The sequence below is a fragment of the Natator depressus genome, chromosome 6, assembly GCF_965152275.1.
Source record: "Natator depressus isolate rNatDep1 chromosome 6, rNatDep2.hap1, whole genome shotgun sequence".
Taxonomy (NCBI): Eukaryota; Metazoa; Chordata; order Testudines; family Cheloniidae; genus Natator; species Natator depressus.
This window is the reverse complement of record NC_134239.1, coordinates 16,107,864-16,127,256: the sequence shown is the minus strand read 5'-3', so window position 1 is coordinate 16,127,256 and position 19,393 is coordinate 16,107,864. Positions and strand designations below refer to the sequence as shown.

The following is a 19,393-nucleotide window of genomic DNA, read 5'->3' as shown; positions in this document are numbered from 1 at the left end:
TTCCATTCCCTGCTCCAGATTTTTCAACAAAGAGGTGAAATAGATCTCAGATTTAGAGAAGAGAGGTTTTCTTTGAGATGTCTGACACCAGAGAGACAATACAGGCACCTCGTTGCACCCTGAAGCAGTAAGGATTAATCCTGCCCTATAGCACCCCCTTCTTTTCCAGTCTTGGGTCTCCACACAGCTCTGCGAATGCCTCTCAAATTAGACCTGGTTATAATAGGCCTGGGGTATGAAACACACACACAGCACTGCTAAAGCGCCTCCTGAGTGACAGGCTGCCCTGCTATTCCAGCCTTTAGTCTGACACATCCACAGCTCTTCTGATGCCCCTCAGTCCTGACCTGCAACTCCCTGTGCTAGTTTATAATATAGTCTCTTCTATAGAAAGTTGGCTGATCACAACCAATTGTGCTATTCCCTTTGCAGAATTCCTTGCAGCCTGCAAGAATTTGTGACTGATTTGAGGATGGAGAGCTGAACGTGTAAGTTTGGGGAGGCTAAAACTGAGTCTCTGATAAGAGACCAGATTGGGACTGAGATCGGGAACATATATCTCAGAGACTACTGGAAGAGCCATAATTAACCCGTGACAAATCTGTCAGAATTTGTCAAGCAATTGAAGTCACCCAGTCCAGAAGGAAGATTTTGGAGGGTGGGCAGTGCTCTGATACTGTGGACATGGTAGAGAATCCAAAATACTGCAAGAAAAGAGACCTGAGGCAGAAAAGGATGGAGACTTCCAAGTCAGAGTTCTGAAAAAAGAGCACATGGCTTGTGCTGGTTGCCACAGTGTGTACAGCTCCAAGATAATGCCCGGCATGTGGGAAAAAGATGCAAGAAATGCAATGGATTCCATCATGTTGCAAGAGTTTGCAAGGACCATTAAAAAAAACCCCAACAGCTTTCCAGTCAAAATGTTGACTGTGATTGCCAGAGCTACTCCTCAGGGTGAGACCCTGTAGCAAGTAATGCAGAGTGGTATGGAGAGCATATTCCCAGTCCCTATTTTTGAGTTCAGAGGGAGCTGTCAGTACCAGATGGGACTATGTTTAAAGGAATCAGGATGGTGCTTCATAAGATGGTACAGTAAAATGTGTTATGAAGGAGAAATGAAGGTGATTTAGGAACTGAGAAATCTAAGAGAAGCCTGGAAAAGTTTTACACTGGCCTCAAATGAACAGCAACATTGAGGAAGCCATCAAGGCTTGTCGTATGTGCCAAAAGTTCAGGCAAAAGTCTAGGAAAAGGGCCAGTGTTGGTGGCACAGGAATAATTGGCCCCCTGGAGCAAAGTAGGCAGAGATTTGTTATATTGGCTGGAAAAATCTCTGTCTTCATTCTAGACTATTCTCACTTTCCTGAGATAGCAAGGTTCATTAGTAGGACGGTTATAAGTGTTTGGAGGAGCGAGTTATATAAATGTTGTTTGTGAAGTGTTGTTGTTATTATGTTGTGGCTGGATATTGGGAATTGACCTTTCAGAGCATTCAGCTTCCCAGACACAGGAAGTCTGGGGGAGGAGCGCTGCAGAAGCAGAGACAGGTGGAACTCAGTGACTGAGTGAAGAGGGGCTCTTTCAAGCCCCTTGGGCCAGAGTGTTTCCTGAAGACCACACAGCCCTCCACCCAGACCAGGAGAAGGAAGAAACAGAGGCAGAGGCTCTAGAAGCTCTCAGAGCTACCTGGGCACCAAACCAGGTAGCATGGCAATTCTTGTGTTCCTCAAACTTGTTCCACTCTGGAGCTTTGTCAGGTTTAAATTCTTGTAATGGAGACATTTTCTGCTATTTCTGTAGGTGAACTCATGCATATTCATCAAATATTTAGATCAGGGCATTGAATCACTGGAATAGAATCTCCATGATTTCTAGACCTTCAGCCTTAACAGGGCCACCAGCGGGAGGTGATATGGTACACACAGCTTCACCCCCACAGGAAGCTGAAGGGAAGGGGGATCAGGTATAGATCTCTTATTGTGAATTGAAGGTCCTATGACAGAGAAGACCTCTATCCCCAAGTCCAATAATTGTTCCAGCCCTGACCTGGAAGGGTTACCTCAAAAGGTGGGAGAAAAGAGAGGACTGGTTTCTATGACCCATTTGATCTCTGGCTTTTTTACTGAGAAAAAGGGGCCCAATTGGTGCCCCTTATGATTAATTTATCTGGCAATGTGGGCACCTGTCCCACCAGGGTCTGGGACTGAGACCCCTCCCGTCCCCACTCATCTGACATAGGGGCCACCAAACATCCATCCCTTGATTTGGGCTCAGAATGTACCTAAGGGCCTAGAAGTGGAAGGCTCTGTATGCTAATCCCAGTGCTCCTGAGCCAGTTGTTCCCCAGTTTGTGGCCAGAGTGGACTGAGGCACAATGAGAAGCAAATGGCTCCATCTTCCATTCTTGAACTTGTCAGATGGTCAGTCCCCTTGGTTGTGATGCTTCTTAAAAGGGTCTTTATTTCAAGCCAGGAACTCCACCATACATGTTTATGATTTTTAAGCCCTAGTTAGTGGGTGGGGGAATGTGGCTCATGTGGTGTTTGCTTGTCAGGAATCTGGTAGTGCTAAATGGAAAGTAAAAGTTGTCAAATCTTTTGGGATTCTCATTCTTTTTCAGGCAGAACGGATGCTCCTGGTGCATGGCCTGGTACCCAAGTTCAGTGGATAGTCTTCTGAGAGGAACAGGATGGCTGAAGTACCAGGGCTAAGAAGTGAGACCTCCCCCACATCCCAGCCATTGGAACTTGAACCCATAATTTGCTCCTGGGCCAGGGCATCAGTCTCCAGGTTTGGGGCCATTCAGGATTTTCTCCTTTTCTCTCCCATAAGGTCTAAGTCATGGTGACCTTACCCTGTTCCCAAAGAGGACTGGACATCTGCTTCTTGCCCATCAACAGGGGCCTCTATGGGCAAGAAGCAGCCTTAACAGGGCCACCAGCGGGAGGCGATATGGTACACACAGCTTCACCCAGACAGGGAGATGAAGGGAAGGGGCATCAGGGATAGAACTCTCACAGTGAATTCAGCACTGGGGAAAGGTCCCGGACACAAAACTCCGGTATCCCCAGGTCCCTCAATCTGCTTCAGCCCTTACAGGAAGGGTGACCTCAAAAGGTGGGGGAAATGAAGGGGGATTGGTTTCTATGACCCATTTGATCTCTGGCTTATCTACTGAGATAAAGAGGCCCAATTAGTGCCCCTTATGATTAATTTGTCTGGAAATGTGGGCACCTGTCCCACCAGGGTCTGGGACTGAGACCCACCTCCTCTCCCCACTTATCAGACATAGGGACACCAAACATTCACCCCTTGACTTGGGCTCAGAGTAGTCCTAGAGGCCTAGAAATGGAAGGCTCTGTATGCTAATCCTAATGCTCCTGAGCCAGCTGGTTTCCCAGCTTGTGGCCAGATTGGACTGAGGCACAATGAGAAACAAACAGCTCCACCTTCTGTTCCTGAACTTGTCAGATGGCCAGTCACCTTGGTTGTGATGCTTCTTAAAAGGATCTTTATTTCAAGCCAGAAATTCCACCACACGGGTTTGTGGAGGGTTTATGATTATTAGGCCCTGATTAGTGGGTCGGGGAACGTGGTTTATGATGTGTTTGCTTGTCAGGAGCCTGGCAGTGCTAAATGGCAAGTAAACATTGTTGTCAATTCTGATAGGATTCTTATGGTTATTTCAGGTAGAGCAGCTGCTCCTGGAGTATGGCATAGATCCAACTCCTGTGGATATTCTCCTGCCAGGAACAGGATGGCTGCAGTTCAGGGCTAAGAAGTTAGGCCACCCCACCCATTCAGGGAATTTGGACTTGAACCTATCATCCGTTCCAGGGCCAGGGAATCAGACTCCAGGTTGGGGGCCATCCAGGATCTCCTCCTTTTCTCTCCCCCTCAGGTCTAAGTCATGGTGACCTTACCCTCCGTGACATCTGCTTCCTTCTTACCTTTCAACAGTGGCCTCCATAGCCCACCAATACCTTAGCCCTGTCATTCCAAAGCACAACTTACAATTTGCCCTCAGACACATTGAAGGTAGTCATGTCACACTCACCCACCATCCCTCTATCTACTCACTCCCAAACAAGTAATCACACCCCATCCTTCCCTACCCTCAACTGTCCCTCTAGAAGATGGATGGAGATCACCAACATATTTCACCCAAGCGCTGTCAGGCAACAAACACTTTTGCTATTGAACTAGGTGAGCGAGAACCTAGAGGTGAAAGGCTCCATATCGAATTCCTGAGTCAGACAGTCGCTCAGACTGTGGCATGCCCTACATCCTATTTCCCAGTCCCCTGCCTTTAGCTCTTTGTGCTGACCTGGGCTCAGATTGAGACGAAACTACCTCGAGGCGTAAAGCTCCATATCCCAGTTCTCATCAAGAAACCAGTTACTCACTACATGGCTGTATTGTAACTGGTGCCCAAAGTGTGGAAGGCTCCAGTCCCATTGAGGTACCCACTCTCACAACATGGGGCCAGACTGGAATGAAGAACCAAGCAGTGAATGTCTCCGTATCCCATTCAGTTCTTCTGTGCCTTATGTCCCATTCTTTAAAGCAACCCACAGGCATTGCTTTTCAAAGCTTAGACGTCCCTGAACTCTCACACCTTCCCTCTAGATGATGCCCCATTTTCGGGTCACAGCCAAGTGAAGGTGGAAATCTATGGACTTTTAGTGTTCTCCAAAATTTTGTTAAAGGACATTTTGGAAGATCTTATCGGGAAAATTTACATTTCTTATCAGGGTTATTAATTTGCTAAGAAAAGGTCTGGGCTGTGTGTTTATAAGAAGCAGCACCCAGGCATTTCTCTACATTCGCCACTCATCACCACTAGCTTGCGTTTCAGAAAACATCATGAAGTGGCTTCTGCTCCTGAGTTTGGTGGCGCTCTCTCAGTGCCGGGTGACAAAGTGAGTATTGTGGGAACACACCACTTTGGGCTGCTGAACTCGGCTTTCTACATAGCAATGTGTGATTATCAAGTGGAGTGTCTGCACTTCTCTCATTCTCTTCTGTACTCTCCATTCATGTATAGGCAGCAGTTGGGAACTACCCCTTAGCTTTGTGTTGTAGCGGAGGAATGAGGAAGGCAGGTCTTGTGGTTAAGGCACTGGAGTGGCACTTGAGAGATCTGGGTTAATTCCTGGCTCTAATACAGACCCCCTTTGTGACCATGGGCAAGTGTCAGAGTCTCTCTCTGGGGATCAGTTCTCTGTGATAATATTAGTGTTTATTATTTGTATTATCACAGCATGTAGGACCCACAAGTCATGGATCAGAACTCCATTGTGCTAGGCACTGGAAGCCTGTCCCTTCCCTAAGTAGATAACAACCTTAGAATTAGAGAAGAGAGGACAGATGGATCCAGACAGACCGATGGGGGAGTACAAGTACATGAGGGACAGTGGTCTCTGCATACCAGCAGCCAAACTTTTATTCATGTTGGGTTTTTTTATAGGCATCTTGACAGAGGAGAGGTTTTAAGGAGGGATTTGAAGGAGGACAGTGAGGTAGCTTTGCACATGTTTATGGGGAGGACCCAGGGCCATCCCTAGCCATTTTGGTGCCCTATGCAGCCCCCCTCTGCGTCCTGCGGGAAGTGGAGTGACCCGGCCCCAGACTGCTCTGCAGGTTGTGGCCGGGTCACTCTACTTACTGCTGCCAGTGAGTGCAGGGAGCCCGATCCATCCTGCAGTCCTCGGGTGAAGGGTTGGCTGGAGTGGGACTGGGGCAGAGCAGGGGCGGGAGCCATGTGGAAGAGGCAGAGCAGGGGCTGGAGCAGCACACAGCTGTGTAGGGCACCAGGAAATTTGGTGCCCCAAATTTTCTGGTGCCCTACACAGCTGCGTACTTTGAGTATGGGTAAGGACGGCCCTGGGAGTACCTCCCAACAGTAGGGGGCAGGTGGGAGGAAGCATGAAGGTGCTTGATTGGAAATTTTCCAAGTGGGCAGTGGAGGCTGGCATCATGGGCCAATGGGAGGTAAGTATCGATAGCTTGATAGCAAATGAGGGATGAGAGGTAGGGTGGGATTGTTTGAGTGTGAAGGGCCTTGAAAGTAAAGACAAGCAGCTTATGCCTGAGGAGATGGAGGGATGCAAAGAGAGGACTTTCATGGTGTCAGAGGATGCTCTACTCACTGCTGGATAGTAACTCTTCCTGGCTTCTCTGGGGATTAGATCTGTGGGGCCTTCACCCCTTGCACTCCATCTCTTTGTTGCTTCCTCTTGGTCTGCAGACCCTCTGTCACTCCAGGAACTACTGCTGCTACCTCCTCGTGACTTGGCCATCTGTCCGGGTCACCATGTGGCTTTCCCTTCTGGGGTATCACAGTCCCTTCTTATATCCCTTCTTAGGCTCAGGCAGTCTTTCCATTCTCTGCACAGCTGGGGCCACTTCCCCAGTGGCTCTTAGGGGAACCCGGACCCATTCTCTACTCTGGGTTCCAGCTCAGGGACCCTCTAATCAGCAGCCAAGATCTTTGCTGCCACTTTCCCTAAGCCTTTCCTACCTATCTGGCTTCCACCCCTCTCTGGGTTGTCCAGCCTCCCAACTTCCTCTTCCCAGGAAGGCTACCTGCCTCTGTAGTCTCAAAACATGCCACCCTTCTCCCAGGGAGAGACTGCAGCCTCTTTCCCTGCTGCCCCCTTCTGCTGTCTGCTCCCCAGCTTTATGGAAGCCTTGCCTGTTCCTGCACAGGTGGGCTTCTTCTAATTAGGGCTTTTCTCTCAGCTTTAATTTCCCCCAGCTTGCCGCCTAATAGGTTAATTGGCCCCTCTGGCCTACCTTAACGCCTTCAAGGGGAGTGTTGGGAGGACATGCCATCACACGTGGTCAAAGTGACACACTAGGAAAATTATCTTTGCAGCAGCATTCTGAACGTGCATGAGTAGGGCAAGACGGCATTTGTCAAGGCCAGGGAAAAGAATGTTGCAGCAAGTGAGGCATGAAATGAGGAGAGCTGGGACGAGAGCTATAGTTGTCTGAAGGAACGGCTGCATCTCAGAGAGCTCATGCAAGAAGATTTGGCAAGATTTAAACATAACCCGGATGTGAGGAGCTAGAGAAAAGTCCATGTTGAAGATGACCTCAGGTTATGGCCTGCGTGAGAGGCAGGATGGGGTGGTTGCCGACAGTGATGAAGGAAAGAGATAGTGGGGGAGGGCTTGATGGGAGGAGGAAGATTAGGAGCTCTGTTTTAGTCATGCTCCCCAAGCACTCCGTTTAACTCTGTATTTCCTCACTCAGGTGTCTTCATTTGGCATACTGTAAAGCTATGCTGGGCTGATCTGACTCATCTGCAGGGGGTGGATGCAGGGTGCATCAAGGATCCAGAGTTACACAAATAACCCTGCTTCCTTTACATACATTTACACATCACATTCATTGCATTTACTATGTATTGTATCACACATTTGGGGATTGGCTTGGTTACTTTGTAGGAACCAATCCCTGTACAGCATGCTCTATCCAAGCCATGTGCGACTTATGCATGTTTATGTTCCCATCTTATCTTGTCCATTGTTACCCTGTACTTTGTAAATGATTCCTTTGATGTTCCCTGCCTTATATTGGCTAGTTCAGCCATTCTCTCTTGGCTTACCACCCACTTACCTGTCCTGGTTAGCACAGACATTCTGTGTTCAGTCGGCTGATCTATTAACCTCTCTAATCCTGTCTCCCAAAAAATGAGGCTTCCCCCATGTTCAATTACTCCCATCAAGCCTGGTGTACAAGGCCAAGATTTCAGTTTGGACATGAGGAGACAGTGTAGCCGAGGGCGGTAGATTTGTGAGTTATTGGTATAGATATAGTAGTGGAATTTATGTTTGTGGATAAGATTGCACAGAGATAAGGGATAGAAAGATAACAGACAGGGACAAAGGATCCTTCCAGAAAGTTGAAGGGTGGATCCACTGAAGACATCAAAGAGTGATTACAGATATAGGAGAGAGAACCATGAGAGTAGAGAGACATGGAAGCCAAGGGACAACGTGATTTCAAGCAGAACAGTGTGGTCAACGGAGTCAAGGCAGCTGATAATATTTCCTTTGTCCATCTTGTCTATTTCCGTTGGGTCATCTCTCTGTCATCTCTAGTACACATGTGCTGGAATTTTCCAAGGGTCCTATGGGAATTATGTGCCCAACTCCCATTGACTTTCAGTGCACTGGGACCCCAACTCCTTTACACTCCTTTGATAATCCTAGGTGTACAAAGGGGTCTCAGTGCAATGTAAAAGCTGGATTGCACAGTATTCCCTGACTACTGCTTATTTGTTACTGATCAGTCTCTCTCCCCACCCTTGTTGATTAGGGTCTCCCTGAAGAATATGAAATCCCTGAGGCAGAACCTTAAGGAACATGGCTTGCTGGAGGATTTCCTGAAGAAACACCCTTACAACCCGGCCTCCAAGTATTTCCCCAGCCTGGCCAACGAGGATGCCAGTGAGCCCCTAACAAACTACATGGATGTGAGTATGGCAGGAGAGCAGGTCTTGTAGCCTCCCTCTCCTCATCAAAGCTTCCCACTCCTCTGCCAAGAGCTGATCTCTCCTCCTCCCAAAAGTGCCCCAACACACTCCCTTACCCATGTGCTTCCAACCAAGCTCTCATCTTGCTGCTGCCAAGAACCTGTGCTGGGCCACCCAGCCCTGATTGCATGGTGTCAAGGTTCCTTCGCCACTCTGAACTCTAAGGTACAGATGTGGGGACCTGCATGAAAGACCCCCTAAGCTTATTTTTACCAGCTTAGGTTAAAAACTTCCTCAAGGTACAAACTTTGCCTTGTCCTTGAACCATATGCTGCCACCACCAAGCGTGTTAAACAAAGAACAGGGAGAGAGCCCACTTGGAGACGTCTTCCCCCAAAATATCCCCCCAAATCCTACACCCCCTTTCCTGGGGGAGGCTTGTTAAAAATCCTCACCAATTTGTACAGGTGAACACAGACCCAAAACCCTTGGATCTTAAGAACAATGAAAAATCAATCAGGTTCTTAAAAGAAGAATTTTAATTAAAGAAAAGGTAAAAGAATCACCTCTGTAAATACCTTATAGGGTAATCAGATTCAAAACATAGAGAATTCCTCTAGGCAAAACCTTAAGTTACAAAAAGACACAAAAACAGGAATATACCTTCCATCCAGCACAGCTTATTTTACCAGCCTTTTAACAAAAGGAAATCTTACGCATTTCTAGCTAGATTACTTACTAACTAACAGAAGTTCTGAGACTGCCTTCCTGATCTGTTCCTGGCAACAGCATCACCCAGACAGATGAACCCTTTGTTCCCCCCCATCCCGATTTGAAAGTATCTTGTCTCCTCATTGGTCATTTTGGTCAGGTGCCAGCAAGGTTATCTTAGCTTCTTAACCCTTTAGAGGTGAAAGGGTTTTGCCTCTGGCCAGGAGGGATTTTATAGCACTGTATACAGAAAGGTGGTTACCCTTCCCTTTATTTTTATGACAGATGGGATTAAGAAGAACACTGGGAACAGCACTCCCAGGGTCTGCTGGCTCCCCCCTACTCACCGGCCCCTCTCACACACTGTTATTTATGGGGACTAGGGCTAAATGACTCTGTGCCTCAAATGCCAGTAGGTGCTAGGAGCCATGCTTGGCAAAGTGATGGCAGAGGAACACCAGGTCAGGCTGAGCCTGTAGCGAGGGCACCATAGCCCAGACCCTCAGCTGGTGTAAATCAGCTTGGGTAGCTCTAAGGGTTTACACCAGCTGAGGATTTAGCCCTTGGATGGCATGATTCCCTCTCTTTACATCGTTCTTTGTCCTGCTTTGGCAGATCGAGTATTATGGAACCATCTCCATTGGCACCCCAGCCCAGGAGTTCTCTGTCCTCTTCGACACCGGTTCTTCCAACCTGTGGGTGCCCTCCGTGTACTGCTCCAGCACAGCCTGCAGTAAGTCACCTGTAATGCCTCTTGCCTTGACATTCCAGCTGGGCAGGTTGATTGAAATCATAGAGATTTACATTAGCGAGGAAGAACCTTAATTGAAATGATTGATTTTAATCTTATTTTGCATTTGTACTTTTTAGTTATTTTTCTAAAGGAAGTTGATTCTCACTGGTTTGTTACCACTATAAACATGTTGAGGCCCCACCCTACTCACACCATCCCCCCGCCCTCTGTCGTTCACTCTCCCCAACCCTCTCTCACTTTCACCAGGCTGGGGCAGGGGGGTTGGGGTGCGGGCTCTGGGTTGGGGCCGAGGGTTTGGGAGTGTGGGAGGAGTCTCTGGGCTAAGCCTAGGGCAGGCAATTGGGGTGCAGTAGGGGGTGAGGGGCGTGGGCTCTGGGAAGGAGTTTGGGTGTAGGAGGGGGCTCTGAGCTGGGGTAGGGGTGCAGGATTCAGGCTTTGGGAGGGAGTTTCGGTGAGGGAGGGGGCTCAGGGCTGGGGGTCGGGGTGGAGGAGGGGGTATGGGGTGCAGGCTCTGGGAGGGTGTTTGGGTGCGGGAGGGGGCTCAGGGCTGGGGCAGGGGTTTGGGGTGTAGGATGCAGGCTCCGGCCAGGAGGCGCTTACCTCGGCTGGCTCCCGGTCGGTGGCGCAGCAGGGCTAAGGCAGGCTCTCTGCCTGCCCTGGTCCCACGCTGCTCCTGGAAGAAGCCAGCATGGCCCTGCGGAGTGGGAGGGGGAGAGGGGGCTCTGCCCGCTGCCCTTGCCTGCAGGCACCAACCCCGCAGCTCCCATTGGCTGCAGTTCCTGGCCAATGGGAGCTGCGGAGTTAGTGCTGGAGGTGGGGGAAGCGCATAGAAACCCCCCACCTCTCCACCAGGGGCCTCAGGAACATGCTGGTTGCTTCTGGAAGCAGCACAGGGCCAGGACAGGCAGGGAGGCTGTCTTAGCCCTGCTGTGCCGCCGGAATTTTAGCAGCCTAAAATCTCCCGGATTGGCTTCAGTAGCCTCCAGGAGATAGGGCCTGATTCTGGGAGACTCCCGACGAAACCAGGAAGGTTGGCAATACACATTTATTTACGCAATTATATAGCTTAATATACAGTTATTCAGATAAATAATTTGTACGTTTTTCAATTATTTTAGAGAATGGTGAGGGATGCATTTCTTATTCACTATGTAATTACTTTTTGATTTGTGTCAAAGTGAATTTGAATGGAAATTGGAATTCACTTTAAAATGCAAAATCCAGCTTTTAAAAAAAATTAGTTAAAACTCCTTTGAATGGGCTGGATACATAAGAAAGAAAAATTTATCAAAACATGTTTTGCATTTAAAAATAACAGATTTATAAAACAAAGGAAGTGTTATCTGTAGTTAGGGAATTGAACTGATTGTTTCTGATCAGCGTGTCCTTCAGGATTTTAGAACTTGCAGAGCTCATCCTCTCGCACCTAGTTTTTACTCAGAGATTGGAAGAGGAAAACAAGCATTCCCACTTTTCAATTTCCAATTAGTTTCTTAAATTGGAATGAACTAGTCCATGAACTGAACTAGTTAATAAACGGATATAAAGAAAGTATTCTCTTTGCACTTGCAGAAGAGCCTACTGCTGTCAAAAGCTTGTTTAGCACTTGAAGAAATTGTGTTTCCAGATCATGAGAGCACTGAAATTCCACCAGTTCCATTGACTTTCTATAAAGGCAGAAAACATGCACTGCTTAATAGTAACTTTTGAATGTAATTTAGATGATTTTAGTGGTTTTTAGTAAGTTTAGACCTTAACCTATGTTGTCCTAATGTCAAGGTTAATTTTAAATAGGATTTTTAAAATCATCTATTTTTATCCACCTCAGAAGCCAGAGAGCAGTAGGTCTCCCTCCATTACCCCTCCACGTGCTGCATGGTGTCAGAGGGAAAACAGGCCCTAATCAGACCCGAAGCTAGATCCACAAAGGCACTTAGGTGTGGCAATGCTGAGCGCTGCAATGCTTGACTCTTCGGCACCCTGTCCCCACTAAGGAATTCATAGCCTGTTTAGGCATCCAGGCTCTCTATACAACACATGGGGAGAGTTACAAGTGTCCATCTGTGACCATCTGACTCTTCTGTACTTGCAGCAAACCACAACCAATTCAACCCATCAGACTCCTCCACCTATGAGGCCACTAATGAGAGTCTCTCCATCCAGTATGGCAGTGGCAGCATGACCGGATTCCTGGCGTACGACACCGTCCAGGTAAATCACAAGAAAGGATCAAGATTAGGAGTTATAAGGACAGGACGCATCTGGGAATCTAAAGAGGAATTCCACATGGAGTGAACCAGGAGAGGGGGATAGAGAAGGGTAGAGAAGAGAGGAGATAAAGCCAGAGAAAGAGGTGGGAGACACAAGAGCAAGCCAGAGATCATCTGCATTTTTGTATCATGCTCACTCTATTTTACCCACTTACAAGCAGAGCGCAGCTCATATGTTGACTCATATTGAAGAGGGTAGGGTGTACAGCACCACTGCTCCCTACTGTATGGAAAAGAGCTGCTCTGCTGTATACAGTTAGTGCCTTTGTATGGCAGGGAGGCTTTTAGAGCAGGAGGATCTCAGTTTTCTCTCTGCTGTTGGCATGAAGTGTGGAGTGAGTGTGGCATCCAGAATAGGAACAACTGCGAAATCCTAGGTGATCAAAGGGGCTTTATAGGATTGTTCATACATATAATACCCATTGACACTATTCTTAATGCTGGGGCCTCATTCTGATCTCATGCTGGTAACTGCCCACTTCAGCTGAACGACTCCACAAAGAATGAAATCAAAGTCAGACCCATTAGCGCCTACACACGTAACCCAGTCATTCATAGGCTGTTCCCATATGTGGGGGAGAGCAGAGTTCAGCTTCTGAAAACTTCCCACCCATGAAGTTCTCTCTGGTAGGACTTAGTAGCTTCTCCTCAGGTACAGCATGTGTCTGATTGTCCCCATCCCTCCCCCAAGATTGGAGGCATTGTGGACACCAAACAGATCTTTGGCCTGAGTGAAACTGAACCCGGCACAGCCTTTGAGTACTCCGAATTTGATGGGATCCTGGGTCTGGCCTTCCCAAGCATCGCCTCTTCTGGAGCTACCCCCGTCTTCGACAACATGATGAATGAGGGTTTGGTGTCCCAGGACCTCTTCTCTGTCTACCTGAGCTCGTAAGTCAGGGCTGGAAACAGCCCATCTACTGCAGTGAGACTCACGTTCGTATAGTTCCTCTGACACTGAATGACCCCTGCAACGTTTGCATTAGAATTCCCCAAAAGCAGCTGTGACGGGTTCGGTCACAGAGTTCCCTTGGGTGTGTCACCTGATATGCTGAAGTTACCTCTGAGCCCGTTTTCCCTGCAAGCTTGGGACTCCAGAACCCTGCCTTGTTGAGCCAGACACGCTAGCCTATTGCAACATAGACCCAGGTCTGTTCCACGCCCCCAAAGCTGCAGCTTTAACCAAAAACTGCTCAGCAGGTCACCTATCTCCAGCATCCAGACACCCAGTTCCCAATGGGACCCAAACCCAAAATAAATCCGTTTTACTCTGTATAAAGCTTATACAGGGTAAACTCATAAATTGTCTGCCCTCTAGAACACTGAGAGAGAGATATGCACAGCTGTTTGCTCCCCCAGGTATTAATCACTTACTCTGGGTTCATTAATAAACAAAAATGATTTTATTAAGTATAAAAAGTAGGATTTAAGTGGTTCCAAGTAATAACAAACAGAACAAAGTAAGTCACTGTCATAAATATAAAGGGAAGGGTAACCACCTTTAAAATCCCTCCTGGCCAGAGGAAAAACCCTTTCACCTGGAAAGGGTTAAGAAGCTAGGATAACCTCCCTGGCACCTGACCAAAATGACCAATGAGGAGACAAGATACTTTCAAAGCTGGAGGGGGGAGAAACAAAGGGTCTGTCTGTGTGATGCTTTCGCCGGGGACAGAACAGGAATGGAGTCTTAGAATTTAGTAAGTAATCTAGCTAGATATGCGTTAGACTATAATTTCTTTAAATGGCTGAAGCTGTGCTGAAAGGAATGGATTGTCTTTTTGTAACTTAAGGTTTTGCCTAGAGGGATTCTCTATGTTTTGAATCTAATTACCCTGTAAGGTATTTACCATCCTGACTTTACAGAGGTGATTCTTTTTACTTTTTCTTCTATTAAAATTCTTCTTGTAAGAAACTGAATGCTTCTTTTCATTGTTCTTAAGATCCAAGGGTTTGGGTCTGTGGTCACCTATACAAATTGGTGAGGATTTTTATCAAACCTTCCACAGGAAGGGGGGTGCAACGTTTTGTTGAGGATTTTGGGGGGAAAGACGTTTCCAAATGGCTCTTTCCCAATAATAAACCCGGTTAGACGTTTGGTGGTGGCAGCGAAAGTCCAAGGGCAACAGGTAAAATAGTTTATACCTTGGGGAAGTTTTAACCTAAGCTGGTAAAAGTAAGCTTAGGAGGTTTTCATGCAGGTCCCCACATCTGTACCCTAGAGTTCAGAGTGGGGAAAGAACCTTGACAGTCATCAAGCAAAATAAAGCAAAAACACGCAAGTCTAAGCCTAATACATTAAGAAACTGATTACAGGTAAAATCTCACCCTCAGAGATGTTCCAATAAGCTTCTTTCACAATTTGGGCCCAAGTTTTCGGGAGCAGAAATTAACGCTACTATCTCTAATGATTACATTAAAGCATCAGGACCATATCAAGCACTGCCCAGTGCCGAGGTAGGTCATCAGTATTACACTGACTCCTGGGGGAAACGTTCCCCCAAACGTGGTTCCCTCACTTAGCATCTTCTAGCACCAGACGGAACCATCTGCTTGGTACTGACTCAGAGGGAAGAGCAGCACCTACTGAGTGACTGACACCACTGCCTCAAACACCTGGGCCTTTCCTTGGAGGTCTCCCATCCAGTTTTAGGGCAGGTCCAATCATGCTTAGCTTTTGAAATCTAGCAAGAGACAGGGCAAAGTAAGATTAAAGTAGGGGGTGAGGTGCCACTCTCATCCAACCATCCTTTCCTTTCTCTGTTACTAGATGCTGATGTGCCCAGCTATGACTCTACCCCAGCACTGCCCAGCTGTGGTCCTTTTCTAACAGATGGGGCATTTGCTATTGTCTTGTTAGCCGACCACTCATGGATCTTCCTTGACTCTCCTCTCTTCCTTCTCCAGTGATGAGCAGAGCGGCAGCTTTGTGATGTTCGGTGGCATTGACTCATCTTACTACTCTGGGAGCCTGAACTGGATCCCTCTCTCTGCTGAGACTTACTGGCAAATCACCATGGACAGGTATCTCCCACCCCTTGGCCCTTTCCCTTAATCGTGCCACCTTGAGGAGACAGGCAATAGGAGGTGTGTGTGGGAGCTCAACTTGCAGAGTCTAGACAAGATGAGAGACAAAGGAGTAGGAATCACACCTTCCTTGGAGCTATAGGAAAGGGGCTCACCAGTGAGGAGGTTAGATCAGTGTTTCTCCACCTCATCCACATCAGGAACCTTCATCTGGCCAGCTCTGCTTAGCAATAAAGGAAAAGGCAGGATGGTCACAACCCCTTGACATCTCTTTGTGACACCCAGGGTAGATCGGTCACAGTCCCAGAAGGATGTAGGACGATGAGTGATGGGCAATAGCCAAGGAAGGTTGAAGCTGAAACATTAGGGGAAAGTTCTTGGCAGTTGTAGCCAGGGAATGGTGAGGCAGCTCCACAGGCCTCTGACTGCTGGCTCATGGGCTGAGTGGGAATGAGATTGTGGGGATGTTCCCCTGACTCTCTCTCTTCCAGCATCACCATGAATGGCGAGACCATTGCTTGCTCTAGTGGCTGCCAGGCTATCATTGACACTGGCACTTCTCTGCTGGCTGGGCCCTCTTCTGGCATCTCCAACATCAACTCCTACATCGGCGCCAGCGATGGCACGGTAAGGGCAAGAAGTGGGGACGGACACTTCTAGCGCTGTCTGCTACACACAGATGTGACGCTCCATCTCTCATTGGAGAACCTAGTGCCCGAGACGTGTCTAACCTTTCCTCTGTGTGTTGCCTCCCTCCCTGCAGATCAGCTGCAGTGCCATGAGCAGTCTGCCCAACATCGTCTTCACCATCAATGGCATCGAGTTCCATGTGCCCCCCAGTGCCTACATTCTTGATGTGAGTGTCCTGCTGAGAAAGCCGCCTCGGGGCCTCTTAGCCAGGGCTTGTGCCTGAGCCATTGCACTGAGCATGCTGGCAATTGCCCCCTGCACAGCCGGCATGAGCCTGCAGGAGCATCACTGAGATGCAGCTCAGAGTCTGTCCCCAGTATGAGAGTGGGGAGGCAGAGAGCTCTTCCCACAAACGGTTCCAGTGGGAGGGACGGTCAAGATCAAGGCAGGCCCACAGTGAAAGTGACATATTGCAAGAGCAGCGAGGCAGCCTGTAAAGCTGGCCACCATAGGAGATCACCAGGGCAGGGGCCTTATGGGGCTAGGAGAGAATTAAATGAGCAGCTACCCAAGCTGGGAGGCTAGATCAAGAAAGATCACTGCCTCGCGCTCCAGGGCATGGGCATCTGGGCATCAGGAAGGAGTTTCCTTCCCCATGATAAAGGTTTGCTTCCCTCTGGGGAGGAACAGACAAGCTGCTTTAACAGCACACAGCAACACCAGCTGGTAGCAGGCAGTGGGGAAGCCCAAATCCACTTATAATCACAGCAGGATTTCTGGTGGCAGAATGTAATTGCTTCCTTTGGAATCTGGCCGGGAGTCTGGAGAGAGCGCGCTTAGCCTCCCCAAGGGATGTGTCATGAATAGAAGTGGTCAGGACCTTGCTTTTCTTCCCATTTGAAAGTTTGCACCCCTTAGCCTGAGGCTGTTCCTAGGCCCAAATCCACAAAGGTAGGTGAGTGGGGGTTAGATATCTAAATAGCTCCAAACATTGGGGACCAACTCACCAGTGCCACTCCCTATGGCCCATAGAGATCTCCCATCAAAGCCCTGACCCAGCCTAATGCTCCTTAGCTTGGGAGCTCTGAGAGTCCAGCCAAAGATGGTACAAGCACAGGCATGTGCAGGCTCTACAGGATGATAACTCAAGGGATCACTGAAGTTCCTGCCCAGTAATTATGTCCTATTTTTCCTGGTGCAGGACTCTGGCTCTTGTAGCTCTGGCTTTGAAAGCATCGACCTCCCTACCTCCTCTGGAGAGCTCTGGATCCTTGGAGATGTCTTCATCAGCCAGTACTACATTGTCTTCGACAGGGCCCTGGCCTCTGTGGCATGAACACAGCGCCATTCCCGGGACACTGCCATGGAACCCTGACCCCAGAGAGTCTCCGTTTCTCTAGATCCCCAACACCGCATATCGATCTAGTGACCCCACCCCACACTCACCCTCTGTCCTGTAATCTTACCCCCAGCAGAATGAAGTAATATAAGAGCATTCAAGTGAATTGTTTCTCTTTGATGGGGTGAATGACTCAGATTCCACCACTGTGAAAAGGGAGATGTACCTTCTGCCAGCACCGCTCATTCCTGACCAGGAGCCCCTACTGCTATTCCAGCCTTGCCCCTCCCCATCTCCCTCTGTGCCAACACTTCTCACTCCTGATCTGTTTGATTTGTTTACTTCCAACATAATGACAGGTTTCAGAGTAGCAGCCGTGTTAGTCTGTATCCATAAAAAGAACAGGAGTATTTGTGGCACCTTAGAGACTAACAAATTTATTTGAGCATAAGCTTTTGTGGGCTACATCCCACTTCATCGGATGCATAGAATGGAACATATAGTAAGAAGATATATATATACACACCCATATATAGAGAACATGAAAAGGTGAAGAGGCTAATTAATTAAGATGAGCTATTATCAGCAGGAGAAAAAAACTTTTGTAGTGCTAATCAAGATGGCCCATTTAGACAGTTGACAAGAAGGTGTGAGGCTACTTAGCATGGGGAAATAGATTCAATATGTGTAATGACCCAGCCACTCCCAGTCTCTATTCAAACCCAAGTTAATGGTATCTAGTTTGCATATTAATTCAAGCTCAGCAGTTTCTCGTTGGAGTCTGTTTTTGAAGCTTTTCTGTTGCAAAATTGCCACCTTTAAATCTGTTACTGAGTGGCCAGAGGGGTGGAAGTGTTCTCCAAAATGGACACAAATCTGACATCAGGAATCATAACATTCAAAAACCGGTAGGAGAACACTTCAACCTCTCTGGCCACTCAGTAACAGACTTAAAGGTGGCAATTTTGCAACAGAAAAGCTTCAAAAACAGACGCCAACGAGAAACTGCTGAGCTTGAATTAATAGATACCATTCACTTGGGTTTGAACAGAGATTGGGAGTGGCTGGGTCATTACACATATTGAATCTATTTCCCCATGTTAAGTATCCTCACACCTTCTTGTCAACTGTCTAAATGGGCCATCTTGATTAGCACTACAAAAGTTTTTTTCTCCTGCTGATAATAGCTCATCTTAATTAATTAGCCTCTTACAGTTTGTATGGCAACTTCCACCTTCTCTGTATGTATATATATATCTTCTTACTATATGTTCCATTCTATGCATCCGATGAAGTGGGCTGTAGCCCACGAAAGCTTATGCTCAAATAAATTTATTAGTCTCTAAGGTGCCACAAGTACTCCTGTTCTTTTTACTTCCAACAGTAACTTGTGAAATGGCTTTCTGGGTGTGAGCCATGCAATCAAATCTTGATGCCTTAAGGGGGGCAGGACTGTTAATTGGTTATCACAGCAGGCCCCATCTATCCCCAGTTGGGCCTGGAGGGCGGTGAGGTCTGTAGCCTAATGACCTGAGCTCTGTCCTCCCCTTCAGTTTCCTACTGACCTATCTGCACTGTAGTGCTCCATCTGAGGGGCACAGAGGATGCTCTTTGGCTGCAATGATTCACACCTCTCATTGTATGTGCCTATCCTGCCATCTAGCACCTTGGAGCTGGCTGGGAGCTGCCCTGTTGCCCAGCGGTTGGTGCTGTGCAGTCCCAGTGTTACCCCGAAAATTCAATTTTGGGGCACTCCTAGAATCACCCTCTTAATCTGTTCTTCCCAAGGTAAAGGTTTCCGGGATAGTTAAGGTAACACTTAAAGGACAAGGATACAACCTTTCAATAAAATGAGTGACACAGGCAGTATTCTTTCCCCATAATCGAGTATCTTTTTATTAATGTAACTAGTAATCATATACTACAATATGATCTCAAATTAAAAATCAGACATGAATCCCCTATTGCAAGTTAAAGAGCATTTAAAGCACAAGAGCAAACAGTTTAAATTATTCTAAGTGATGCGCTCTATTGCAGATGGCCAGTCTGCAATAGATCACTGACAGCAGTTCTTCAAATGTACTTTAAATTTTACATATGTAAACCACAATTAACACACTTATACATCCACATACTAATACCGCTATACTATCACTATACTAGCTCATACCATGCTATAT

General features: G+C 47.6%; 1 protein-coding gene across 1 annotated transcript; it reads left to right on the top strand.

The window, feature by feature from the left end:
* The first annotated feature begins 4,866 nt into the window (after positions 1-4,866).
* LOC141989935 (pepsin A-2/A-3-like) lies at positions 4,867-17,675 on the top strand. The gene is made up of 9 exons (XM_074956866.1): positions 4,867-4,922; positions 8,329-8,485; positions 9,812-9,929; positions 12,043-12,161; positions 12,912-13,111; positions 15,125-15,241; positions 15,736-15,877; positions 16,008-16,100; positions 17,076-17,675. Exons 1-9 carry the CDS (start codon positions 4,867-4,869, stop codon positions 17,208-17,210), a joined length of 1,137 nt encoding a protein of 378 aa, XP_074812967.1. The 3' UTR covers positions 17,211-17,675.
* The last annotated feature ends 1,718 nt before the right edge of the window (positions 17,676-19,393 follow it).

What these genes read in the sequence shown, in the direction of transcription:
- LOC141989935 (XM_074956866.1), top strand. Translation starts at nt 4,867, where the DNA reads ATGAAGTGGCTTCTGCTCCTGAGTTTGGTGGCGCTCTCTCAGTGCCGG. An exon ending in TGGCGTACGACACCGTCCAG is followed by an intron (nt 12,162 to 12,911) that starts GTAAATCACAAG and finishes CCCTCCCCCAAG; the next exon opens with ATTGGAGGCATTGTGGACAC. An exon ending in CCAGCGATGGCACGGTAAGG is followed by an intron (nt 15,878 to 16,007) that starts GCAAGAAGTGGG and finishes CCCTCCCTGCAG; the next exon opens with ATCAGCTGCAGTGCCATGAG.